At 58.7% G+C, this 26,351-nt stretch overlaps 1 protein-coding gene across 3 annotated transcripts in view; it reads left to right on the top strand.

Moving 5' to 3' along the window:
* Positions 1-2,408: 2,408 nt before the first annotated feature.
* Positions 2,409-26,351, top strand: part of RGS3 (regulator of G protein signaling 3) — a 130,680-nt gene continuing 106,737 nt past the window's right edge. Inside the window, exons 1-6 of one of the 3 annotated variants that reach the window (XM_075905326.1) lie at positions 2,409-2,723; positions 11,211-11,341; positions 20,902-20,952; positions 23,036-23,094; positions 24,030-24,124; positions 25,777-25,845. In XM_075905326.1, the coding sequence (XP_075761441.1) occupies positions 11,215-11,341; positions 20,902-20,952; positions 23,036-23,094; positions 24,030-24,124; positions 25,777-25,845 (401 nt within the window). In that variant the 5' untranslated portion in view covers positions 2,409-2,723; positions 11,211-11,214. The remainder of the gene's footprint in view (positions 2,724-11,210; positions 11,342-20,901; positions 20,953-23,035; positions 23,095-24,029; positions 24,125-25,776; positions 25,846-26,351) is intronic. The other 2 variants (XM_075905325.1, XM_075905327.1) reach the window with 2 other exon arrangements.

Here is a 26,351-nt window from a genome sequence, read left to right as displayed (position 1 = left end):
TTGGCCCTTTTCCACATAACCATCCGTGAACCTGACCTCTCTGGGCCTTGCTCCTTATGGCACTCCTGCCCTCCAGCCAAGGGCCCGGCTGTGGTTCAGTGACAGGCTGTAGACGACTTGACGGCCAGTATTTATCCTGGGGGGTGCAGAGGCACAGAGCTGGTACCGTGTCTGCGGAGGAAAGCTCTCTCCACTGCCCATCGTTCGCCTGCAGTCTGGTATCACAGCTGGCAGGCGCTGCCTGGCCGTATGTACAAGGCCCGGGGGTCCTGCAGCAGAGCCAGACACTTCATAGGACGTGTGGGGGAAAGAACCTGCCCTGGATGTTACAGCCTCTTGAGACTGCAGAGCAGCCAGTGCAGACCAGCGCCTGGGGCCGGGGCGTCTGTTTCCTGCTGCCGCTGTGAAGCCAAGAGCAGCGAGCTGGGAGGGGGTTGTGGGCTGGGGCAGAGCAGAGCAGGCTGCTGGGTCGCTCTGGTTCCCACTGCCATGGCGAGTGAGGGGGAGCAGGGCGGCTGCTGCTGCTGCATGGCTCCACGGTGGGAGGGGTTCAGAGTGTGGGAGGAGGCACTGGGGCGGGAGAGGGAGGCTCCAGCTGGGGCTCTGGGCTCGGAGGTAGAGCTAGATATGAGGGACTTGGGGTACAGGAGGGGGATCTGAGCTTGAGGGCTCAGGGCTGCAGCAGGGGAGATACATCCCCGTGGTCGGGGCAGCTCCATGCTCGGGTTGGTGAGGGAGCAGCCAGTGCAGCAGGCCTGGCTCTCTAGGCAGGGGGGACATAGGGCTCCACATGCCACAGAGCCTCATGCCCCCTCTCCCACCACCAGGAGCTGGATCTGCTGGCCACTTCCAGGGCACAACGTGGTGCCCCAGGACAAGAAGGCACCGGGCAGCTTGCCTCAGTGCAGCTGCCCAGGTAAGCCCGAGCCCCTGCCCCATCCTGAGGCCCCCAAAGCGGAGCCACTCCCTGCACCCCAATTCCTTCGTCCCCAGTCCCACTCCAAAGCCTACATCCCCAGTCCAGAGCCTGCACCCCCTACTATACCCCAACCAGTGTTCCCCGTAAGCTGAGTGCTTGGGTGGCCACCCGGGAGAGATTCTGGTGCTGCCCAGGTGGTTAGCAGAGCGCCCACAGCCGGCAGCCGGGGTTTCTGCTGAGGGTGCGCAGCCACACATGCCTCAGCGCACATAACAAAATGTATCCCCCACATGGATGGAAAAAATTAGAGGGAACACTGACCCCAACCCCCATCCTTGAGCTCCTCCCCAAACCTAAAGCCACCTCTTACATCCCAAACCCCTCAGCCCCTCCCGAGAGCTCTCACCCCTCCACCTTAACCCTCTGCCCCGGCCCGCTCTTATTCCCAGTCCTTTGGCCCCTACCCCCAAGTCTGGAGTCCCCTCCTGGACCTCAAATCCTTCATCCCCAGAGCCCTTTTCCCCAACCCTCTGTCCAAGCCCTAAACCCTTCATCCCCAGCACCCCAACTCTGCCCCAGGCCTGAGCCCTCTCCCACACACACGAGTTTTGTTGTGTGCACCAGTCCGATGTGCACATCACCTCTGTATCAGTGCACATAACAAAATTCATTCTGCTCTGGGGGTGGGAAAAATCAGAGGGGCTGCTGCACAGGGGTAGGGCTGACTGGTTCGGAATGCAGGGGGTGCAGGCGCAGGCTGGGAAGGAGTTAGGATACAGGGTTCGGGCATGGGAGGGAGGAGATCGGGGCTCTGGGCAGCACTTACCTCGGGCGGCTCCTGGATACGGTGACATGCCCCTAGGCAGAGGCACAGCCAGGCCATTGTCAGCAGTTCCCGGTACGGCTGTCCTAGGGGTGCCCTGAGCTTGGTGCAATCTCCCGCTTGTTCTGGGCCCCATCCCCTCTGCTCTGCTCTGCCGCCACCTCCCAGGCCAGCCCGGTCGCTCCTCTTCACCGCTGCGCACACCTGTCCCAGGGCAGTGGCACGGAGAGCGGCTGTGTCTGGTGGGGGTGTAAAGCGCCTGGGGACGGCGTGTGGGGCTGGGGCCCACACGGGAGGAGGGAGCATGTGCACTGGCTGGCAGGGCCCAGAGACACGCAGGCGGGAGCGCGTGGTGCCCATTGGCCCGCTAGGAGGATTCGAGGACTGGCCTGGCCCTGAGGTAAATTGAGTGTGAGCCCCCTGCCTTAGTTTCCACGGCCGCGGCCCATCGACCAGACGTTTACAGTGCCGAAGCCACCGACCTCCCCTTGTGGAGCGGGGACAGGCCGCTGAGACCCGCCCTTCAGGAGGTGTGCTCCGCAGGAGGGCTGACACCCCGAGTCCTGGCCCGCCCCCGTGCCACCCACACGGCTTTGGCAGCCCCGTTTTGGGCCACGGGCCACATATTGAACCCCTCTGGCCTAGGCTCTGGGTGATGCCGGAGCCCGGTGTGTCCCTCCCTGGCATTCCCCTGCCAGAGCTCCTGAGCCTGTGGCAGAGTGTCAGATTCTCTGCTCCCCTGCCCCGACCGAGCGGGACCGAGTCGTTACGTTCAGAACCATCCAGCTCTGTCCCCCCGCCGGCTCCGGAGGGGCCGCTCGGTGCCTGCGTCCTAAGAGATCTGGGCACCGGCGGGCAGGCAGCTCTTCTCCGTCTGCGAGGGAAAGGGGTCCTGTGCCTTTAAGGCCGGGCGATTTCTCTCCAGACATTCCCAGCCAAGTTCACAGAGGCTGGGAGCTGGCTGGGGCCAGCCGCTAGCAGGTGAGTGCGGAGCTTTGCCCTTGAATTCCGCTGCCAGGTCCTGTTAATGTGGGAGGGAAGGGGCCTGACGCTTATTGCATCTCCCACGCTGGGATTGTTTGGACCCTTGCTGCTGGTTTTGAGAGGCTGGTTGTGGGCCCGCCCCAGTGAAGGGGGACGGAAGGAGTGAGCCGTGTAGAATGGCAGAGGGGAGAAGGTGGGGGGGCCGGGCACTGATACAGCTTGGGGGGTAGGCGATGAATGTAACCGGCCCTGCTTGGGACCCTGGCGAAGGGAGGTTCGTGTTGCACATTTTGGGCTGCAGCAAGGCGCTAGGTATTTGCAAGCCTGGCTAGTTTCAGTCCCATCTGCGCTGAGAGGCTGCAGCGGTCCGGGGCTGCTGTGACGGTGCCCTGTGATGTCCAGGGTGTGATGCGAGGCAGCAGCTGGTGGCCTGGCTGGCTTGCAGGCTGTGGCTGTGTCGCGCCCTTGTTGGCTTGTGGTTCTGGACGCACAAGCTCTCCCTGGTCCAGTCTGTGAGGGGACAGAGCTGGGGTCCCGGGGCGCCCTTGTTTAAAAAGAAAGGGAGGTATTTGTGTGGCGTGCCTGAGACTGGCTCCTTCTCTCGGCCTGGGCCACTGGCCCATCTAGGACAGAGGCTGGAGTGCTGTCCAGATCGTGCCCCTGAGGACAGTGGCCGTGGTTCGAAATGGCCAGGCAGGGCCAGAGCCTCCTGGGTGCCAGCTGTGGTGTAACACACTTCCCCGGCAGAGGAAAGATGCCAGCGACGCGGCCCTTCCTCAGAGCTCCCATCAGGAACTGTTTTCCGCCACGCCGGAGGGGGTGGGGGAACCCCCGGTGCAGTGGCTGAGAGGAGGGACACGCTGTGCTCCTGGCTGTGCCTGCTTTCCCGCACCCTCCCTGTGTGATGGGGTCTGCAGTAGGACAGGGGACACCATGGTCCCCAGGCTGCAATGGGTTGAACGGCTCTTATGGCTCAAGCTAACGTCTCTTCTGGCAGCTGCATCCTGCGGGTGGCTGGTGTTCAGGGCTTGCTCTGTCCGCACCCTCCCCTCCCTTGTACCACCGCCTCCCTCCCCATCCCTCCCTTGCACCGGCGGTGAGGTTGGCCCAGTGTTGCTGTTCCACGCTGAATGCCTTTCCTTACCCATTTAATTGATTTGACTATAAAACCAGAAGGATGTCAAATCAACACAGCACCCGTTAAATGGATTGAAAACTGGCTGACTGATGGGTCTCAAAATTAAGCGGGGTCCCCTCGGTTCTTGGCTGTAGTGTGGACACGCTATTTGGGTTCTGTTATTTTGGGCATTATTATTTCCAGGGTCGTTATTCTGAAATAATTTCCCAGTGCAGCCATGGCCAGAGCGAACTCTAGGGGTGTGTCTAGACTACATGGCTCCCTCGACAGAGCCATGTAAATTAGTTTATTTGGCATAGTCAAAGAAGCCGGGATTTAAATAATCCCCGCTTCATTTAAATAAACATGGCCGCCGCGCTGTGCCGACTATCAGCTGATCCACCAACAAATCACCTTTGTCGACTGCTCCGGTAAACCACGAGGCATACCGGAGCGGTCGACAAAGGCTTCCTTTGTCGACCGCGCCGCGTCTAGACTGTCGCACTGTGCTGGATCAGCTGATCGTCGGCACAGCACGGCGGCCATGTTTATTTTAATAAAGCGGGGATTATTTAAATCCCGGCTTCTTTGACTATGCCGAATAAACTGTTTTACATGGCGCCATCGACAGAGCCATGTAGTCTAGACGCACCCTCGGAGTCCATCCCTTGAGCTGAGCAAAGAGACGGTGAAGGGGTGACTTGCTCACAGCCTGAGAGCGGCTCTACGGGGCTGGCTGAGACAGGGCTAGCCGTCCGAGGTCTGGACATGGCGGTTAGACACATTCCGGCTGGAAACAAGGTTTAATTTTTTACCGGGGGACAGTAATTAACCGTTGGAACAAATCACCAGTGTCATGGGGGAGTCTCCCTCTGTGACAAGTTTGGAATCAAGCCTGGGCGTGTGTCTGAGGGGCCTGCGCTGAGAATTACTTGGGGGCGGGTCTCTGGTCTGCGGTGGGCAGAGCGATCTCCGGACGAGTGGCCGTGTGAGAGGCAGCGGGGGGGACTTTAGACTGAGCGTGTAGAGGCTTTGGCCCAGTGGCACTTCCCCTCTCTCGCCAGCTTACGGATGACTGCCCGGTGGGGCTTCTTCCCAGCTCCCCCATCTGCCTCGCTTTGGCCTGGACAGTCCCTGAGGGTGGGAGGGGAGCGAGGTCTCCCGGGCGTGTTCTTTCCTGGGCCTTGCTGCTGACTGCCAGGCAAGAGGCTCAGCAGGGCCGGCTGGCATGGCAGCTTTGGGTGGGTCCACACAGCACCTGGGACAGGGGTCGTGGGGCGTCTGATTAGATTTCTCTAGTTGGTCTGGGCGCCTCTCAGTGCTCAAGTTCCTGGTGAGCAGAGCGGTGCAGGCTGCCCTAGTTAATGTGTGTTAGGAAACCTCTTTGCGGCTGGAGGAAAAGTGGAAAATGCCTGGCCCGGGGCTGCTAGAGCGGAACAGTGCCCAGCTGCTTTGCTGCATCCCTGCGTCTGGCTGGCTTCCTGGTTAATTATTATTAAGCAGATGGCCAGTTGGTTCCCCAGATTTCAAAATGAATGGGGCTTAAGGCCAGAGGGTGCAGAGGGGAGGTGTCTCCAGGCCCCACTGCAAGGGGTGGGAAGGTGCTTAGCGCCAGGTGGGGCTGGACATGACACAATCCAGTTTCACGTGTCTTCCCTAGCAGTTTGTGCAGTCTGGCTGGGTGGGCCGATCCTGCCAGGTGCTGGCAGACAGAGTTTGGGAAAGAGCTGCTGATTTGGGGTCCCTCGGTTCCTGGGTGCTGAATGGGAGGCACATGGAGCCTGATTTTCACAGGCCCGGAGCACCCATAACTGCCCTGGAACTGAGGGTGCGTGATTTCATTTCCTTGGCATTTCTACAGCAAATGCAGCAATGCCGTGACTTATCTGCTGGGTTGGTTGGGCAGGGGACCCCCTGTAACTTAGCCCTCACCTTCAAAAGCTACTAGGCAGGCTGGTTTAAAGAGACAGGGCCCTTTTGGGACTGTCCCATTCTTCCTTTCTTTTTCCGGGGGGAGTTTGCGATAGAAAATAGAGTGAGGAGGAGTTTCTAGGATACCGATGGCGGCATCTGAGGCAAACATCCTCTTCTCTTGGGATGTAAATTGGTCTGAGGGGAGAGCTGCTGACGACCAAAGTGGGAGAGCAAATAATGCCGACTGGTTAAAGCCAGGGCAGAGAAGGGACGTTGTGGACCAGCTCTGGCTAAGCGCTCTCCCACGGTACCTTTGCCTCCAGCTGATGGAATTCCTTCCCCCGGGCCTGCCTCTGCTTTCCCCGGGGGTTTGGTGCTGCTTGGGGAAGGCAGAGGCAGGCCGTACGCCAGGTGAGGACGCAGCTCCGGGCCGAGCCATGTCTGACAGTGTGGACACACGACGGAGGATTCACTGCTGCGCGCCGTGGGCAGCGCTGTAACCGCCCATGTGGACACAGCCTTAGTTTCCCAGCCGCTTGTGTTTGCCGGCGGTGAGATTAAGGGCTCTCTAGAAGGGCTCCCTGCTGGGAAGACAGGCTCTGTTCTCTCTATGGCATGGAGTGATGGGGCCTTTCTAGGGGTCTAGCATCTTCTAACCACTAGCTCTCACCCACTGGTCTAGGTGACCAGTCCTGGGGCTCAGGGAGCGTGCCCAGCTGGGGTGAGAGTGCTAACTAGGTGGGCCCAGCCAGTCTGGACCAGCATGGCCAGGCCGAGGATCCTTTTTCCCAGCAGAGCTGTGGTTTGGCCAGCCTCTCTCCCAGAACGCCTGGAGTTCCTCCAAGGCCCTGGTTCCGAGGCCTGTGCGCTCGCCTTTGAATACTGTTGCTGACTGTAGAAAAAAATACATTCTGGAACCAATAGCAGGAGCCGCCCAGCAGATCTTCCATGTCCAACGTTGCCTGGGCATTGATTGATAGATGCCATCGGGGGCACTAGTACAAACTGGCCCACAAATTCGGTTCAGTAGATTCAGTGAAATCGCGGAGAAATCCTCCAGGTTAGTTCGTGCTGCAGTTCTTCTCGAATCCGCCAGCAAAGCATCCTTCTGACCAAAGCAGTCTGAGGGCAGCTGCTGCATCCCCTGCTCGCCCAAGCAAGGTCACAGTTTACATCCCGCCGGGACGTTGCAGCCCCAGATCTAACTGCCGTGACCTTTGCGTTGTCACGTCTGACTCAGTGCAGCGGGAAAAGGAGGCGGCCTGGGAACTGTTTAAAAACTGGGCTTCTCTCCCAGCAACCACGCCGGGGGACAGGGGGAAGGGCCTGGCTCCAGGAGTCTGATTCCCCCCCCCCCCCCCCCCCCCCCCCAGGTCCTGAAGGCATTTCTGCCTCGTTGGAACAGTTACTGTTGACTGTTTGCACGCTGCAATTTACTCCTGGTCTGAGCTCCTAGGCCACTTCCTTTCTAAATAAACAAGCAGCAATTAAAGAACTAATAATGCCTTGGTCAGGGTCTTCCTGCCTCCCCCCCCCCCCTCCCGCCCTCCGTGGAGACGCAGGAGGGGTCTGAGTTATCAGGACAGTGTTTGAGAGTGGCTGGGCCACATTTATTCCTGGTGTAACTAGCGTTACAGCGGGGCTGAGTGTGACCTGCTGGTCCCAGCCTGCTTGCTGGGCAGGGAGCGGGGCGGCAGGGCGCCTGTGTCCGTCTGTTCCCCCAGCTGCGGCTAACCGCGCAGAAGGCTCCGTTGGGTTGCTCGGCTGCCCCCCTGCAGCTGAGAGAGGTGGGCGGGGTCAGTCCAAGGAAGCCGGGCTCTTTGTTCAGGGGCTGGTGCAGAATAATGGGTCAGTGTCTGTCGCTGTCTGGGCTCCCCACCCCGTTACAAGGGCAGGACAATAGCCAGCCGTTGGGTCTGGAACGTGGGCTGCCCACTGAGCCTCGCTCCTGCTTCCCCTTGGGGGTGACTTGGCATCTGCTCCTCTGCTGCGGGGCCGCTGGATTCCAGCGACTGGCGCCGAGCCCCGTTTCTAGGGCTAGTGCGTGAAAATGCAGCTGGGCAGAGCTGGAGCCAGCGCTGCTCCCGGTGGGAGCCACCAAATGCCTGCAATGCAAAATATATGTGTGTGTGTGTGTGTGTGTGTGTGTGTGTGTGTGTGTGTGTGTGTGTGTGTGTGTCATGGGGACTGGGAGGGGAGGTCACAGCTCTGTGTGCGTGTGATAGAGACTAGAGTATGTTTGTGTCATAGACCCGTGTGTGTGTGTGTGTGTGTGTGTGTGTTTGTGATGGAGATGGGGGGGTCACCGAGCTCTGTGTGTGTGAGTGTGTGTGATAGAGACAAGGGTGTGTGCATGTGTCAGAGACTTGTGTGAGTGGGGTGTTTGTCACAGAGACTGGTGTGTGAGATAGAGACTAGGGTGTGTGTATGTGTCACAGAGCCTGGTGCATGTGTGTGCTTTTGTGTGCGTGTGTATGATAGGTGTGTGTGTGTGACAGACGTGTGTGTGTCACAGAGACTGGTTGTGTGTGTGTGTGTGCAGGTGTGATAGAGACGTGTGTGTGTGTCACAGAGACTGGTTGTGTGTGTGTGTGCGGGTGTGTGATAGAGACTGTGTGTGTGTGTCACAGAGACTGGGGTGTGTGGCAGAGTTTACATCTAATAATGCAGAACATGCTTGTATGGGACAAAGTCCTTTTTTCCAAGCTCTGGGTCCACCCTTGGCGATAGCTGTGCAGGGTACCACAGATGTCCAAGAAAACCCGACTAAACGTTCACCTGCAGGATGCTGAGAAGTGCTGCAAACCGCTGGCAGGACTGAATGCAGCCTCCAGTTCCACTCCTGGGGCCTGGCAGCCCCTGACCAGGAGTCGCAGCAGCTGCTGGTCCAGCCCCGGAGCTGAGTTCTCAGCAGCATCCGGAGCAGGAGCAGGACGGCCGCCCTGCCGAGCAGCCCCCCATGCAGGACCCTGCCCTCTCTGCTCCCCACTGGCAGGCCTTCTGGGCCCCTGAGGAGACGGTGCACACGCTCCATGCTGGCAGAAATGGACGGGGGAGACTGATCTCGTGGAGTGGAAAAGGCGACCAGCCCGAGGAAAGCCCCTGAGAAACACGCTCCACAACAAGCACTCGGCAAACCCCAGCCCCCTTGCCCAGAGATGCCCTAGGGGAGGGGAGGGGCGCGTAGCTGAGCCTACTGGTCTCCAGGCAGTGCTAAGACCACAGCCACCCCACCCGGCACCGCTGGGGAAGGGGATGAGCAGAGCTCCAATTGAAGAGGCACAAGTGGTTCTACACACGTAGGTGACTCCCTGGCTCTGTTACTATGGATCCTGAGCCCTGCCTTTCCGCCTCTTCCTGGTTCCTGTCCTCCTGAGCCCACGCCCTGTTTGTTCCCGGTCCCTGCTCTGAGACCCAGCCTCGGACACTGCCTGGCTTTGTCGCCTGTTCCGGACTTCAGCTCTGACCCCCTGCCTGCGGCTGACCGTAACCGTTAGGCATGACTGCCCACACCGTTTCCTTGCGGTGTGCCTGAAAGCAAAATCCTTACAGTTCAGGAAGCGAGTGCAAGTCGGATGCAGCCGCATCTCAATTCTTTGTTCCGGCTCCCTGCTGGCGTCCAGAACAGGCGTGTTTGTGACCTCATGGAAGAGTGGGGTGTAAGTTATGGTCACACAATACACGTTCTTCCGCCTATTTGTCTGCTGTGTGGTTTGGGGTGGGGAAAGGGGGCTATTTAGAAAGGGTCCAAATTCCACAAAGGATCCATTTCCCACCTAGGAATTGCATTTCCATGCTCAGTGGCTTCTGAATGTTCCGGTGCAGTATTGTAGGGCCGGAGAAGCAGGCTACATGCAGTTCAGCCGCTGCTCCAGACACAGGTGGCATGTCTAATAGGCCAGGGCAGGCTGTTCCTCCCTGGTGCAGCTGTAGTTGCCGGACGCCTGTTGTAGGGTTGGCAGGGGAAGTATTGGCGTGTTATCGTGGGCCAGGTGGGGCCTGGGGCGGCTGAGCTGGCTGTATGTGCTCCTTTGGCCGTGGAGGGAGCAGCACGAGGTTCCAGCTGCTTTGAGAGGTCCATTGGTTGTGGGGGTGGGGCGTCAGCCCCAGGGGGAGGGCTGTGGGCAGAAGGGTGGAGCCGGGGGACTAGCCTTCCCAATGAGGGGGCTCCATCTGCTAGCGATGGCTCCAGAACCTCACTCTTATTGAGGCACGGTCAGCGCGGGTCTGGAGATGGCCGCAAACACAGGGATGTGAACCAGGCTAGACGGCTGCCAGGGCGAGACCGGAGAAAGTGACCTGAACAGCCCCCAAAGAAGCTGCCCGTCCCCTGAAAAGCTGTTGGTGCTGCTAGAACAAAGCAGTGGATGCCTGATGGAGCCCGCTCGTGTGCTGCCTCAGGCTGGCCTGGGTCCGCAGCGGGGTGGGCTGGGACATCGTGGCATATTGGGCTGCACTGTAGGAGCATCGGCAGCAGATCTAGGGACGTGATTATTCCCCTTTATTCGGCTCAGGGGAGGCCACATCTGGAGTATTGCGTCCAGTTCTGGGCCCCCCACTACAGAAAGGACGTGGACGCACTGGAGAGGGTCCAGCGGAGGGCAACAAAAATGACTCGGGGGCTGGAGCACACGACCTATGAGGAGAGGCTGAGGGATCTGGGTTTATTTAGTCTGCAGGAGAGAAGAGTGAGGGGGGATTTGAGAGCAGCCTTCAACTCCCTGAAGGGAGGTTCCCAAGAGGCTGGAGAGAGGCTGTTCTCAGTGGTGGCAGAACGAGGAGCAATGGGCTCAAGTGGCAGTGGGGAAGCACTGGGCTGGGGGTGGAATCTCCATCCCTAGAGGTGTTCAAGTCCCGGCTTGACAGAGCCCTGGCTGGGCTGATTGAGTTGGGGTTGGTCCTGCCTTGGGCCAGTCAGTGACCTCCTGAGGTCTCTGCCCACCCTCTGATTCTAGGATGACTGACAGCTGCTGTCTTAGGGTGGGGCTTTCAGGAGCCCCGTGCTCTGCTGGCGCCGTTTGCTTTCTGTGCTGGTGGCGGCTGGGGCGAGGCGGGTTTGCAGACGAGCTCCGTGTCCCGTGGGGAAGGGGAATTACCCTGGCTAGTGGGAAACTCTTCCCTCTCTGTGTGCAAACCTGGACCTAGCCCCGCCATGGCCCCCGCCAGGTGCGCGCTCACAGAGCAGTGGGCAGGGGCCTCCTTCCCGGCTCCTGGCCTGATGCGGGTTAATGGCGAGTCCTCTCTCCACGGTGCGCCCCGAGGAGGAATGTCTCTATGGCGTCCCAGCGGGGGACGGGGCGTCGGGGACAGGCGGTGCTGGGCTGGGAGAACGACTGTACATGGAGAAGGGGAGGCAGAGGGTGACACTCCGCCTGACTCGCACTGGGTGGCCACCTCTCTGTGCCGTGCGCTGAGCGAGACGGTTCTCAGCCGTGCCGTGTTCTCTCTGGCAGGACCATGGAGCTGGGGCGTGCGCTGCCCCCTGAGGGGAAGGTGGCTGTCGTCCGCTCCTTGCTGAGGAAGCAGCGCGGGGCGTCTGTGAGCAGGCGGAGGAAGATCAGCCATGCCACCGTGCAAGGGAAGGGTAGGTGGCTGCGGGAGGTCCCTGCCCAGGGCACAGAGGGTGCTGGGCACCGCAGGGGCAGATCGGGGAGATCGCTGTGCGTGGAGCAGGATGGGTCAGGGCCCAGGGAGCGGGCGGCAGCTGGCAGCAGCGCCTGTGCAGCCTGCGAGGGGGGGCCTGGCCGTCACAGTGCCGGGCCGCAGAGGGGAAGGGGTCAGGGGTAACCCTGCCCTCCTCCAAGAGGTGCTGTGAAGTCAGAGCCTGGGAGCAGCCCTCCTGGCGAGTGTCCAAGCCAGCGGCTTTGCTCTCCTGTGGGATTGCGCTGGCCCCCGGGGGGACCCCTGGTCTAGCCCCTCCCCTCCACACCCACCGCCGCCCCAGCAGGGCAATGCCTCTCGTCCCCTTGTGCAGACGCCTCCTCTCGGGATGGAAGGGGCGCCCCTTCTCCAGGCCTGTTGCTGTTGGAGACGGAGTTTCTGAGAGACGGGCACCTGCCCTGTGGGGAACAGGCCCGAGACCCGCCCCTCCGCCCCAAGGCAACTCACACAGGAGCTCTGAGCAGGGCTCAGCGTTCACCCGCTGCCAGCCGGGCTGGGTCTGAGCCAGCGCCGGGGTCAGGCTGAGCAGCCCCGTCCCGGTGCGCCTGCGCTGCCGTGTGGGAGCCAAGGACGGACTCCAGCGTTACTCCCTGTGGTGGTAGCCCCTGCTGGGGAACGGCCCCAAATCAGTGGGGGCCCCCTCGAGGTAGAGACTGGCCCGTGGCTGGCAGAGGAATTGGTGTTTCGGTCCCTGACTCCAAAGAGCTGAGGAGAAGCCGCTGGGCTTCTCACGGGGAGCTCCATGCCTGATTTACAAGCACGTGGGTTGATTACAGAACAGAACTGGCGCTGCCAGGAGAGGGCACCTGGGAGCGTGTCCCTAGGCCGGGCAGCCGGATTCCCGGCCTCCAGGGAGGTCACCACCTCGACATTCAGCGCAGTGTCTGGGCAGGGAGAGGCCCCGACGCCCCGAAGAGCTGTGTGGGTGATGGGGGTCAGGCCTCTGAGGGAAGCTGGTTTGATGGTGACTTATTGATAGTCTAGACTGAAGCATCTTGAGGCCCATTTCACTAGGGCCTGGCCCAAAGAGCTTTCCGCCGCCCCGCTGGGCAGCCAAGGCACAGTGAGCAGAGGGGATTTGCCCAAGGTCACCCAGCAGGCTGTGGCAGAGGCAGGGACAGTGCACAGGTCCCCTGCTGCCCAGTGCCTGTCCTGGTCCACTGGGCCCTGCTGCCTCTCGTCACCTGCCACGCTAGAAATCGAGTTTTATTGCCTGAAACACGAGACAACAAATGTGTTTGATTAAACCCAGTTACCAGCAAATCCCATCCCCCGTGCACAGTCGCAGAGCTCCCGGGACGCGTCAGCATTGCAGACGGGGGTATAACGACGGCAGCGCACAGCGCTGGCTCCCCAGAGAGAGATGGGAACTTTCCTGCTTCTGCAGCAAGCCAGCGTTCAGAGACTTAGTCACTGGCCCAGTTCGGGGGCCCTCTGGCCCCTCTTTGGTCTCTGAGCATCGCACTTTGCTCTTAGGCCTTGTTCCTTTACTTCTTCCCGCGCAGCCACTGCGCTTGCCTGGCCTGGCCCGCGGCCTCTGTGCTTGTCCGGCCCAACCATTAGCCACTGCGATTGCTTTCAGCTCCTGGGCTCCTTCTCTTCCGGAGTATGACCAGTGGGGAGCAGGCGGCCACGCAGCTTCCAGACCCGGGCAGGGCCTTGCTTTGCAGTGGAGAAAGTGAAGTGTGAAGCCGTTGCCCGTAGCTGTGGGCCTTACCTAGAGTCCTGCCACCTGCCCCCGAACGGGCCACCCAGGCAGGCCTGGAATCTCCGCAGGAAATTGTCTGGAGCCATTATTTTCCTTCTCGCTGGCCCCCTAGAAAACTGAATCTGCCCGTCCAGGACCAGCTTGGTCCTCGGCCCCCCAGTCTGCCTCAGCCCGGGGCTGCTCCAGGTCTGCCCATGACAAACCCCCAGGGCATGGGTTGATGCTGAAATGCAGGGCAGTCGGTGCGCACCCCGTGTGCCCAGTAGGGGGAGCGCTCGAGCTTGTCTGGTCACTGTCCTCTGCTGAGCTCCTGCTGCCCTGCGCTAGAGCTGGATGCTAGAGCCCTGCTGCGGAGCCCGCCCTCAGGGAACATGGCCTTGTTGGCAGAACAAGAAGCAATGGCCTCAGGGTGCAGCAGGGCCCAGTTCGCTTTTTGTGGGCCTGGAGCCAAACATATTTGTGGTTCCTTTGGGGAAGGATTGTAAAATCCAGGGGATGGACAGAGATGGGCAAGAGAATGGTAATAGAGATGTAGTCGTGTTAGTCTGGTCTTGCTGAAACAAAAGACAGGACTGTGCAGCACTTTAGAGACTAACAAGATGGTTTATTAGGTGATGAGCTTTCGTGGGCCAGACCCACTTCCTCAGATCAAATTGTGGAAGAAAATTGGCACAACCATATATACCAAAGGGATATGATCAAAAAAAGTGAACACATATAAAAGGACACATCAAATTTCAGAACAGGGGGGCGATGGGGGGAGGTTAATGTCTGTGAGCTAATGATATTAGAGGTGATAATTGGGGAAGCTGTGTTTGTAATGGGTAAGGTAATTAGCATCTTTGTTAAGACCCAGTTGTAAAGTGTCAAACTGAAGCATGAATGACAGTTCAGAGGTTTCTCTTTGAAGTCTTGTGTTAAAATGTCTTTGAAGCAGGATGCAGGTAGTAAGGTCATTGAGACAATGCAAGAGAATGATGAGGGAGGGGATTGCTCCCCAGGTGGAGCGAGGCAGGGCTGGGGCAGAGCACACGGGAGCAGGGTCGGTCTCTGGAGTGAGGCAGGCCCAAGGTAAGCCCAGCAGGGCTGGGGAGGGGCAAATGGGATCTGCCACCCAACCAGAGCTGATCCCTTTCTCTCTGGTCCTAGGGGGGTGGCAGGAGGAGCACAGGGTCAGCCAGCCAGGAGCACAGGGGAGGGCTGCAGAAGGGGGAGGGCCAGCCAGGTGGATGGGGTGGGGCCGCTGCTGAGCGAGGCCTGGGGCAAACACACCTTTGGCTCCACTATCAATCCAGTATTGGCTGCTGGGGGGGGGGGGGGCGGGAGAGGGAGGTCTAGGCTGGATGTCAGGAAAGATTATTTCCCGAAGACGGGGGTTAGGCCCTGGGTTCTCGGGCGGGGGTGGGGGGTGGGATCTCCATCCCTAGAGGTGTTTAAGTCCCGGCTTGACACAGCCCTGGCTGGGATGATTGAGTTGGGGCTGGTCCTGCTTCGGGCAGGGGGCTGGACTCGGTGCCTCCTGAGGTCTCTGCCGGCCCTGGGAGTCTATGGGTCTACGAGGAGGGAGAAGAGACCCCATAACCCAGGGACAGACGGCGGGGGCAGGGTGGCTGTGTAGGATGCCGGGGGTAGGTGGCACGACGGCAGGCAGAAAACAATAGACAGCAGCGGTGACATGCCCCAGCATGGGGCTGGTCCGGTCCCCCCAGTGCCCACCCAGTGGCACCTGGGAACAAGAAGGGTGGGGCGCTGCCTCTGGTAGCTGGGAGAGCACTGGCCAGGGCAGGCCCAGCCCCCCAGGCCACGAGGGGGAGAAGCGGGGTCAAGGCATAAGGCGGGGAGCTCTCTGCTGTTTCAGGTGAAGCGGGGGTCGGAGGTCCGGGCCCTGTATGCTGACGGAAGGGGAGCCCTCTGCCCGGCTACAGTGGGCAGCAAGAGAGAGGCAGGGCTGGGCTCAGTAGGACCCTGCTTGTCACAGGGAGTGTTACACACAGCCACTGCCTCGACTGCCCCGGCCCCCCCCGGCCCCCTCCAGGGCTGGGGAAATGCCAAGGCCACCTCAGCACAACCCTTCCTGTGTCAGCCACCAGGGCCAGGCTCCCCTCCCCTCGCGGCCGGCATCACACGGTAGCAATCTGGTTCCCTAAGCCAGCAGCGCTGCCCTGCCAGCAGGCCCCAGACCCGTGTTGGCATCTACCTGGGATACCCGGCAGTCTAGCCTTCCGCAGCGGTGTGCGCATCAGAGAGCGCGTTGTGTGACGTGTCAATGTGTGCATCAGAGTGTGCGTTGTGTGACATGTCCGTGTGTGCATCAGTGTGTGGTGTGTGACGTGTCAGTGTGTGCATCAGAGTGTGCGTTGTGTGACATGTCAGTGTGTGCATCAGCGTGTTGTGTGACGTGTCAGTGTGTGCATCAGAGTGTGCGTTGTGTGACATGTCAGTGTGTGCATCAGAGTGCGCGTTGTGTGACGTGTCAGTGTGTGCATCAGCGTGTTGTGTGACGTCAGTGTGTGCATCAGTGTGTGTTGTGTGACGTGTCAGTGTGTGCATCAGAGTGCGCATTGTGTGACATGTGTCAGTGTGTGCATCAGTGTGTTGTGTGACGTGTCAGTGTGTGCATCAGAGTGCGTGTTGTGTGACGTGTCAGTGTGTGCATCAGAGTGTGCGTTGTGTGACATGTCAGTGTGTGCATCAGCGTGTTGTGTGACGTGTCAGTGTGTGCATCAGAGTGTGCGTTGTGTGACATGTCAGTGTGTGCATCAGCGTGTTGTGTGACGTGTCAGTGTGTGCATCAGAGTGCGCGTTGTGTGACGTGTCAGTGTGTGCATCAGCGTGTTGTGTGACGTCAGTGTGTGCATCAGTGTGTGTTGTGTGACGTGTCAGTGTGTGCATCAGAGTGCGCATTGTGTGACATGTGTCAGTGTGTGCATCAGTGTGTTGTGTGACGTGTCAGTGTGTGCATCAGAGTGCGTGTTGTGTGACGTGTCAGTGTGTGCATCAGTGTGTGTTGTGTGACGTGTCAGTGTGTGCATCAGAGTGCGCGTTGTGTGACGTGTCAGTGTGTGCATCAGTGTGTTGTGTGACGTGTGTCAGTGTGCGCATCAGTGTGTTGTGTGACGTGTCAGTGTGTGCATCAGTGTGCGTCGTGTCATGTGCATCAGAGTGTGCATTGTGTGATGTGTCAGTGTGTCCATCAGAGTGTGTGCTGTGTAACGTGTGTCAGTGTGTGTATCAGTGTCTCCCACTGTGGGTATCAGAGGGTCTGTATATTAGTATCAGAAGATTTGTGTGTATCAGTGTGTCTGTACGTGTATCAGAGTCCCTGAGTGTGTATCAAAGGCTACGACTAGACTGCAAGCCTCTTTCGAAAAAGAGCGTCTAGACTACAACCAGTACTTTCGAAAAAGCAGGCCACTTTTTCAAAAGAGAGCACCCAGGCAGTCTGGATGCTCTCTTTCGAAAAAGCACAGTTTGCATCACACAGCGCCTTTTTTCAAAAGAGCATTTTTTTCTGAAAAAACCTTGTAGTCGAGACACACCCAAAGATTATGTGTGTTGTATAATAACAGTGTGTCAGTGTGGATGTTTTATATGACGGTGTGTCAGTGTGTGTATCAGAGTATATGTGTGTGCAATGTATAACTGTGTACCAGAGTGTGTGTTGTGTAACAGTGTGTCAGTGTGCATGCATTGTATAACAGTGTCATTGGGTGTATCAGAGTGTGTGTGCACATTGTGTGTCAGTGTTAGTGTGTGTGTGTGTTGTATAATGGTCAGTGTTTGTGTTGTATAACTGTGTATCAGTGTGTGTGTATCAATGTCTCTGTGTGTGCATCAGTGTGTCTGGATGTATATCAGAGGGTCTGGGTGTGTATCAGAGTGTGTGTGTTTGTGTCCTATAACAGTGTGTTGGTGTGTGTATCAGAGTGTGTGTGTGTGTGTTCTGTAACTGTGTCAGTGTGTATCAGAATGTGTGTGTTGTGTTGTGTAACAGTGTGTCGGGATGTGTGTATCAGAATGTGTGTGTGTATTCTATAACAGTGTGTCAGTTTATGTATCAGAGTGTGTGTGTTTTGTAGTAGTGTGTCAGTATGTATGAGTGTGTGTGTGTGTTGTGTAGCAGTGTGTCAGTGTGGATCAGTGTATATTGTGTATCGGTGTGTCAGTGTGTGTATCTGTGTATTGTGTACCAGTATGTCAGAGTGTGTATAAGTGTGTGTGTTTTATGTAACAGTGTGTCAGTGTGTGTGTTGTGTAACAGCATGTCAGTGTGTATCAGTGTGTCAGTTTATGTATCAGAGTGTGTGTGTTTTGTAGAAGTGAGTCAGTGTAAGTGTGTGTGTTGTGTAGTGGTGTCAGTGTGTGTATAAGTGTGTGTGTTTTGTGTAGCAGTGTGTGTGTGTTGTATAACAGTTTGTCAGTGTGTGGATCAGTGTGTGTTGTGTAGCAGTCAGTATGTATCAGTGTATGTGTGTAGTGTATCAGTGTGTGTTGTGTAATGGTGTGTCAGCGTGTGGATCTTTGTGTAGTGTAGCAGTATGTCAGTGTGTGTATGTGTTGGGTAACAGTGTCAGTGTGTGTGTTGTGTAGTACTGTGTCAGTGTGTGTATCTGTGTGAGTTGTGTAGCAGTGTGTCAGTGTGTGGATCAGTGTTTGTGCGTTGTATAGAAGTGTGTCTGTGGATCAGTGTGTGTTGTGTAGCAGTGGGTGAGTGTATCTGTGTGTGTTGTGTGTCAGTGTGTAGCAGTGTGAGTTGTGTAGCAGTATGTCAGTGTGTGTATGTGTTGGGTAACAGTGTCAGTGTGAGTGTTGTGTAGTACTGTGTCAGTGTGTGTATCTGTGTGAGTTGTGTAGCAGTGTGTCAGTGTGTGGATCAGTTTGTGCGTTGTATAGAAGTGTGTCTGTGGATCAGTGTGTGTTGTGTAGCAGTGGGTGAGTGTATCTGTGTGAGTTGTGTAGCAGTGTGTCAGTGTGTGGATCAGTTTGTGCGTTGTATAGAAGTGTGTCTGTGGATCAGTGTGTGTTGTGTAGCAGTGGGTGAGTGTATCTGTGTGTGTTGTGTGTCAGTGTGTAGCAGTGTGAGTTGTGTAGCAGTGTGTCAGTGTGTGGATCAGTTTGTGCGTTGTATAGAAGTGTGTCTGTGGATCAGTGTGTGTTGTGTAGCAGTGGGTGAGTGTATCTGTGTGTGTTGTGTGTCAGTGTGTAGCAGTGTGAGTTGTGTAGCAGTGTGTCAGTGTGTGGATCAGTGTTTGTGCGTTGTATAGAAGTGTGTCTGTGGATCAGTGTGTGTTGTGTAGCAGTGGGTGAGTGTATCTGTGTGTGTTGTGTGTCAGTGTGTAGCAGTGTGAGTTGTGTAGCAGTGTGTCAGTGTGTGGATCAGTTTGTGCGTTGTATAGAAGTGTGTCTGTGGATCAGTGTGTGTTGTGTAGCAGTGGGTGAGTGTATCTGTGTGTGTTGTGTGTCAGTGTGTAGCAGCGTGTGTTGCGTGTCAGCGTGCCGGCTCAGCGGCTCTGCCTGGCAGGCGTGTTTGCTCAGGCAGGTGCAGCTCCCATTCAAAGGGCCTGGCCAATGGGCTGCCAGAGGCCTTTGTGCTGTTCAAACGGCCGGGCGGGCGTTTGGAAGCTGGGCTGGGTGCAGCCGCGCTGCCCGTGTGAACCGGCTGCTGCCGGGCGCCCCCACGCTCCCCCCATGGCCTGGCTGGGCCCGGCGGCCATGCAGCGCGGCGACGTCCGCCGAGTCTCGCCCTGCGCCGCCCCACTGGACTCTTCCTTCTACCTCACGACCTTCGGTGAGTGCCGGGGCTGGGGCCGGGCCAGGCCCTCCCCCCCACGCCGTGCGGTGCCGTGGGGCTGTCGCTGGGCAGGGCTGGCCGCCTGCAGCCTCTGGCCTGGGACAGCAGCTGCTTCCAGGGAAAAGTGGGGCAGATTTCAGCCCCTCGCCCGCAGCGTGCCGGCCATGCCGAGGAGCTGGCAGCCAGTGATCCTTCCCCTCTGCCTCGCGGGGCTGGAACTGGGAGCGCAGAGCCCCCGGGGCTCCGGCTTGCTGGGGTCTATGGCGCAGACCCCTGGGGGCTGCCGCAGTGGGGAGAACCCCTCGGGTGGAGGAGGGGGCAGCAGCATGCTCCCTGCTTTGCTCCCTGCTCGCCTGCTTTCTGCAGCGTGGTTTGGAGCCAGCGTTGGAACATCCCATCGGCGGTGACTGCACATCACTGGTGTTTGGCTAGGCCTGGCACGGCTGCAGCGCCTGGGGGAGGTCAGGCACCGTGGCCCTCCCCACTGATTTATAAGGGTTCCCACCTCTCTTCAGTCCGTGATGATTTGCCACGCTGGTGCCCTGGGCTCTTGTCTTAGAAGTGCTGCGGTTTCATGCTTAGGGGTAGAGGTTTGGGCACAGGGAGAAGAAACTCGTGCGCAGCGTGTCTAGCGACCTGGTGGGACTGGTGCCGATGGGGCGGTGAGGGGGCTGGGGGGTGCTGGCCTCTTGCATGCAGCATGATCCGGAGTTTGGGACTGGGTAGGCTGACAAGTGCAGTGCTCAGGGGCTTGCCATGGAGGAGTCTGGAAAGCGGATGGAGGAGGCTGGTTTTCCTTTGGTGGTTACTACAGGGCCGAGTTCTGCTTGGCCGGTGACTCGTGTTGTGCATTTCCACACGCCAGGCGGCTGGCCCCTTTTAGGCACCCTGGCGCGCTGGGCTCCCTGCGTTTCTCCTGTCCCATCACCAGCCGGCTGGCAGGGAGTTCTACTCTCGCAGCCTCATCTCCGCTCTCAGCTGGGGTGGAACACAGGTGCAGCAAGTCAGGCAGGGCTTCGGAAGCTCAGGGCTTTCTAGGGACCGCAGGCGGCTTTTCGGCTGTGTCTGCTGTGTGGGCCAGGGAAGGGTTGACTGAGGGGAGGGGCTAGTCAATCTCTTGTCATGCTGATGGGCATGTTACACTGGGATCTGTTATGCTTCATATAGTGTCTAGGGACGTGTGAGTGTAGCTCGTGCTTATCGGTTACCCAAACGACTGCACACGGCTCCCGCCCCGCGTGTAACCCGGAACCGCTGACACGTTCAAATTCTAATTCCGAGTCACCTGGGTGAGTCTGTGCTTCGGCTGGAGGTGGAGAGGTGGGGACGTCTCCTGGGTCCCTCTCTCTGTCTGCTCTGGTCAGGATCAGGATGACAAAGGCCTCGGGGTCCCAGGAGACGGGTGGGGCTGGCAGCCCTGGTGACGAAGCTTCTTCCAGTTGCCAGTTTTTCTCGCAAAGTCTCTTTCCCTAAGGGCCCCCAAAGAGACCCCCCCCGTTATTTTCTTCACCAATTAGGCCTAGTGTCTGACCCCTCTGTTTTGGTTGGTTGATAGTAGCTCCCACACAGCTGATCATGAAACTTCAGGGACTGCCACTTTCTACAGCTGAGTTCCCATCAGGGCCATGTTTGTAGGCCCGGTGATCACACCAGGGCTCCGAGTCCCCCTTGCCCAGGCCGTGTGGCCGCTCGTCGATCAGCCGTGGGGTCCTGTTAAATTGGGACACGTTCTTTCTGGGAGTTTCCTAGTCCTGCCACTGGCTCTGGGGATCCTGGGCCACTCTACGTGGGCAACGTCTCCCTGAGCCGCGGCCAGCCGGGGGAGCAGGGCCGGGAGCGAGGCTGTCTGGTGGCTGGAGTGAAGCTGGCAGTCAGGCAGAGCCATGGTCCCTGGGCCCCCGCTGGGCTGGCTTTTGGGGCGCAGTGGGCAGGGAATCTCCTTTGAGGAGCTGCTCATCTGCCCTGTCTCCTGTTATTTGCGCAGGTCAGCTGAAGCTCTCCATCGACACGCAGGGCCGGCTGCTTGTGCTGCACGGTGAGTGTTGCCGGGGAACGTGCTGGGCCAGCCACAGGCGCAGGGGCAGCGCAGGAGGAGGTGACATTGTCTGATGCTCCATCTAGGGTGCTGTGCCAGGTCACAGTGTTGTCACCAGCGGGGCTGGCTCAGCGGTCAGGCTTGAGCATCAGCACGGCCCCCAAAGGCCCATCTTGCCCAGCCTCCTGTCTGCCCACAGGTGCCCCAGGGAGGGGGAACAGAGCAGGGAATCCTCCCCTGTGGCCCGTCCCCAGCCCCTGGCAAACAACCTGGGGCTTCACGTTGGCGTGGACGGCGCAGGCTCTGCTAGCCAGGGCTGCGCAGGCTCCCCCGCCTAGAGGGGAGCAGAGCCCCGCACCACACTGCTCTGCTCACCTGTGCAAAGGGGGGTGGGGGTGGGCGCACCTGCAAGCCTCTGCAGTGACTCTGGACTGGGGCGCCTGCCCTGGCTTCACCCAGGCAGAGGGAGCACAGGGCGTGGCTCTGCCGCCCATGACCCGGCTCCAGGCAGGCAGCTCACTGGCAGGAACCCTTGGTCCCCAAGCCCCGCGCGGTGTCCTCGCGTGAGCCAGCAGCGCGGCTGCAAGGTGTGCCCAGCGGGCCCGGCTGTGGGCGGCCCAGCCCGGCCGGCATCACGGCAGGGGCAGGGCGGTGCTGGGCGCCGGGCAGCATGGCGCACTTTGGCGGGCACAGACCAGATCCCCGATCACAGCGCTGCCCGCGGCCGGCTCTGAGCGCAGCCTGGGAGCCCCTCCCCTCTCTCCCTCCAGGCGAGCTCGCGTTGCCGTGGCTGATTTCCCCAGTGCCCAGCAGTATGGCAGCACAGGGGCCGGCAGGGCCCACGGTGGGATAAGAGAGCCCTGGTAGCTGCTGGTGCCGTGGCAGCTGGTGCAAAGCACCGTGGGCCAGACTGAGCTCGCCCCTCGGGTTGGCTGAAGTCCCTAAGGCACCTGGACCGTCAATGGCAGCAGTCTGACTGGTAGCACATCGCGCCAGGAAAGCTCCCCCCAGTTCTGCAGAAGGGAACGCTGTGCCCCAGCCCGGGAGAGACTCTGCCCCAGGAGAAACCTCCCCAGACAGCAGGACAAACGAGGGAGCTAGGGAGCAGCACTTGGGAACTCCCGGAGCCAGCAGTGAGCACGCAGGAGCCCGGCCGTGGTGGGATGGAGTGGGGTAGGGTGTCCTGGAGCCAGCGGTGGGCTAGTTGTGAGAGAGAAGTGTAGGCTGGGTACCTACCCCGGAGGAGGTGTGTCTGTTAGCAGAGCCGGCTCCCTAAGGGGCCTGGACCAAGCTCCATTGCTTATAGCTGGAGCAGCAAAGATGCTGCTTCAGCCAGCCCAAGGGGGTGGCCTGGGTGGATGCGCCTCTCCCTTTCCCAGTCGAGCGTTCCCTGGTGGAGCACAGGACCAGCACCCGTGGGTGGAGCTAGGGTTTGTATCCCCAGAGCAACACAGGCGGTTTGGATTCGTTCCGACCCTAACGATGGCTGTTGGCATCTGCCACAGCCGCTGACGCGAAGGTTTGTGTGTCTGGGGCTGCCCCGGAGTAAGTGGAGTGAGAGGGTCCCTTGGGGACTGGTCAGCCCTGCGTCTGGCCCTCGAGGCGCGTGCAGGCCAGAGGGTCTCCCGGGTGATGCTGCTGCCGGCAGTGCGGGGAGGCTGGCTGTGCCCGGCAGAGCCGAGGGGACGTTCTGGCCTTTGCTATTTAACGGGATGATGCACTTGGCCCGGGGCCTGGTGCCAGGAGCCCCGGCGTTGTGTGAAACCAGGCGGAGGAAACGCAGTTTGTCAGCTGGATGCTGGGCTGCATCTGCTCCCGGCTCCCCGCAGCCGCGTGCGCTCATAGGAGAGTCTGCCTTCAAAATCAAACCCTTGACCAATCCCCGGCCGCCCTCAGCCCTCGGTGAGAGGATGGGGCACATGGAAGAGCCTGTCAGCCCGTGTGCTGTGAGCCAGCGCTTAATCCGGCAGGGCAGGCTGCACACGGAAGAGCCCGGCTCACAGTGCCTGGCACCGGGGCGTGAGCGCAGCCCTGCGGGACGATGCCGCCTGTGTCTCTTCTCAGCCTTTCATTTTCTTTCCAGTTATGGAAGCAAAAGGCCTGCTGGGAAGAGAGTACCGGACATGCGACTCCTACGTCAAGGTGGGTTCAGCTTGGTGGGGGGGGTGTGATCATGTTGTACCCCTTCTGGTTTGGGGGTGAATTCCTCCAGGAATGCAGCTGGGCTCCCATCTTCTCCCTGTCCCTCCTCTGCAAAGGTTCTTCCCCGGAAATCGAGGCAGAACCTTTGCATTGTGCCTGCCTGTTTGTCCTGCTCCCCCTTACCTCCCCGCATCCCTGCATTTGCAGGCTGCTGAGTGACTTTCCTGCCCCAGACGAGCTAAGACAGCCAGTCTCCTGCACGGTGCTGGGTGCCCCACTGTGCCGACTGCCTGGGGGCTGCCGCACTCTCTGATGGAGAATTTGCTGTCCCAGAATCATTCCTGGCGGAGGATGTGGGAGCCCGAGGAGAAGCCCTGTCTCTGGCTAGCAGGGCTCATCATGCAGACTAGGGAAAGGGATGAGAATGGAAGATCAGCATTAGAGAAACTCCCGTAACTGCCTGGTCGGGCTCAGGGCAGCTCTGGTTAAACTGACAGCACCTTGGGCGATCATTTCCATGTCAACGTCCTCCGCTTCTACCTGAAAATACAAAGCATTGGGGGATGCAGTGGATTGGTGGTTCTCCTCCGGTGGGTCTCAGACCCTTTGTGGGGATGGGAGGGGAGCGTGTCCTTATATGGCCAGAGACGGACGAGGAATATGTGTGCAAATCAAACCCAGGGGTCTCTGGATTGCTAAGGAAGAATTTCTCCTGTTCACTTGGCCCAGAGGAGCTTTGTAAAATGGCTAGACGTGGTCAGCGCAAAGAGAACTGAATCCTGACCTAGCGCAGATTAGCGCTTTGATATTCAGCCCTCCCGAACGCTGGCTGGGGGGGGTCTTGCGATGATCTTCGCATTAGACAACAGCTGGGTCGGTGGCGAGTTGCTGTGCCCTGAAAGATGGCTAACGTGCTGTTTATCTCTCTGCATCAGATGTCTGTAGTGCCAGATACTGATCGGAAATGCAGACAAAAAACCAAGACTGTTCCAGACAGCAAAAATCCCATCTTCCACGAGCACTTTGTCTTGTGAGTATGCAGGGACCTGGCCTTCCCTAGGGCTGGGTTCCGAATGGCGCTGGAGGGGGATCCGCTCTGTGGCCGATGCTGCCTGAGCCTCTCCCAGCCAAGATGCGCTGTTTATTCCTGTGCTAGTAGCTTCAGTGAACACGCCTCATGCCTGACGAGGCTTGGTACCCAAACGAGGAGTGGCAGACGCTATTTCGCTGCCGCTTGTAGCGGAAATGCCTTGAACTTTGGAACAGAGCGTTGCTGACGCTCCCAGGGCTGTGACTGCGCACCTGCCCGTTTGGGGTTTCGTATTCGATAGCGTCTGTGCGTTTGCAGGGACCCAGGGAGCCCATTTCATTTCCCAGCCCTCGAGCCTGCCCCGGTGCGGTGGGGCAGTGTGAACAAGGAAGGGAAAAGCTCTAGAACGTCCTTGCGTGGGACGGGGGGCTGGCAGCTTGCAGCATTTTGGTGGAGTTCAGCATTGCTCGCAGACCTGCCTTTGCTGGATCTCTGTACACCGTAAACACTTCGTCTGGCCCCGAGGATTATTTAGGAGCATGAATTCCGGTGGTTTTGTGGTGTTCCTCCTTTGATGTTTAACATCTGTCTGTCCCTATTCCCTTAAACAACCTGGCTATGTCTACACTATAGCCTCTTGCGCAAAAACATGCAAATGAGGAGAAGCATTGAATATCGCCATATTGCATATGTTGAATATGCAAATGAGGAGAAGCGTTGAATATTTGCGTAATTAAGGAGGCTCCGTTTTTGCACAAGAGTCTTTTGTGCAAAAAGGAGCCATCTACACGGCTCCTTTGCGCAAAAACCCCCTCTTGCGCAAGAGCCGTTCTTCCGCATTTTTTCAGGAAGAACACCTTTTGTGCAAAAGCCTCTTGTGCAAGAACGGAGCCTCAGTAATTATGCAAATGAGGTGTGGCGATATTCCACGCTTTGCCTCATTTGCATATTTGTTGCGCCAAACGGGCGGTGTAGATGTAGCCCCTGTGTTTCAGCAGCTGCCCAAGACATTTCACCTCCTCTTGCAACAGCTCGTCAACAACCAATGTCTCCTTGTGTAACCCTTGGAGCCGCACGGCTCTCGAGCTCTTCATTATGTAGGAAATGGGGATTGGCGCGTGCGGCCGGGTTCATTTTAGTAACTTAGCGCACAACAGCTCGTTGGAGCAGATTGCCAGGTATGGCCATTGCTGGGGAGAGCTCAGTGGGGCAGGCAGTGGGGCCTGAGGCGTGCCTGGGTCACTGACGGCACTAGCCCCACCCCCGGTGGCAGTGGGTCTCTCATCCTCTCCTTGGCTATGTCTAGACTGCAAGCCTCTTTCGAAAGAGAGCGTCTAGACTGCACGTTGAACTTTCGAAAAAGTGGCTTGCTTTTTCGAAAGAAAGCATCCAGTGAGTCTGGATGCTCTCTTTCGAAGAAGCCCTATTTACATTGAAGAACACCTTCTTTCGAAAGAGGAACTTTCGAAAGAAGGCGTTCTTCCTCGTGAAATGAGGTTTACCGCCATCGAAAGAAAAGCCGCGTTCTTTCGATTTAATTTCGAAAGAACGCGGCTTGAGTCTGGACGCAGGGGAAGTTTTTTCGGAAAAAGGCTACTTTTCCCGAAAAAAACCCTGAGTCTGGACACAGCCCTTTCTGGCTCCTGTTGCAGCCCCATTCAAGAAGAAGATGAACAAAAGCGGCTGCTGGTTACGGTTTGGAACCGAGAGAGAAAATCCAGGTAAAGACACTGGGTGGGGGCGGGAGCGGGGGCGGGGGCGGGGGCGGGAATGCTGTGGGGCCGGCGCCCCAAGACATGGCGAGGCTGGAGAAGAGATAGCAATACGCTCTGCTCCAGCCCCTTGCCTGTGAGGCCCGGGGGTGGCAGGCGGGTAGAGCAAGAGTGCTGGGGGCTGCTTGAGCCAAGCCGCTGTGGCACCCGAGGGGGAGGGGCGGGTGCAGCCCCCAGCCTCTGCTGCTCCCCAGAGGGCCGGCGCACGCTGCGCAGCTGGGAAGGGGAGCTGCTCACCGCGCTCTCGGCGGGACCTCGGCTGGCCTGCAGTCGCTGCAAACTGCAGGGCGGAGAGCGGAGGCTGCGGGGGTCTCCCCCCTCTGACCCCCCTGGGAGCAGCCAGACGGCTGCCCTAGGGGTGGAGCAGTGGAGGTAAGACAGGCTTACTTACATTTGCACAGCCTTGTGGGTAATGGTGCAGCGGTCACGCTAGCCCAGGGCCTCGGGCTGGCTCA

Source organism: Pelodiscus sinensis, chromosome 22 (genome assembly GCF_049634645.1).
Source record: "Pelodiscus sinensis isolate JC-2024 chromosome 22, ASM4963464v1, whole genome shotgun sequence".
Taxonomy (NCBI): domain Eukaryota; kingdom Metazoa; phylum Chordata; order Testudines; family Trionychidae; genus Pelodiscus; species Pelodiscus sinensis.
The sequence above is the reverse complement of the archived record's forward strand: the minus strand, read 5'-3'. Positions and strand labels throughout refer to the sequence as shown.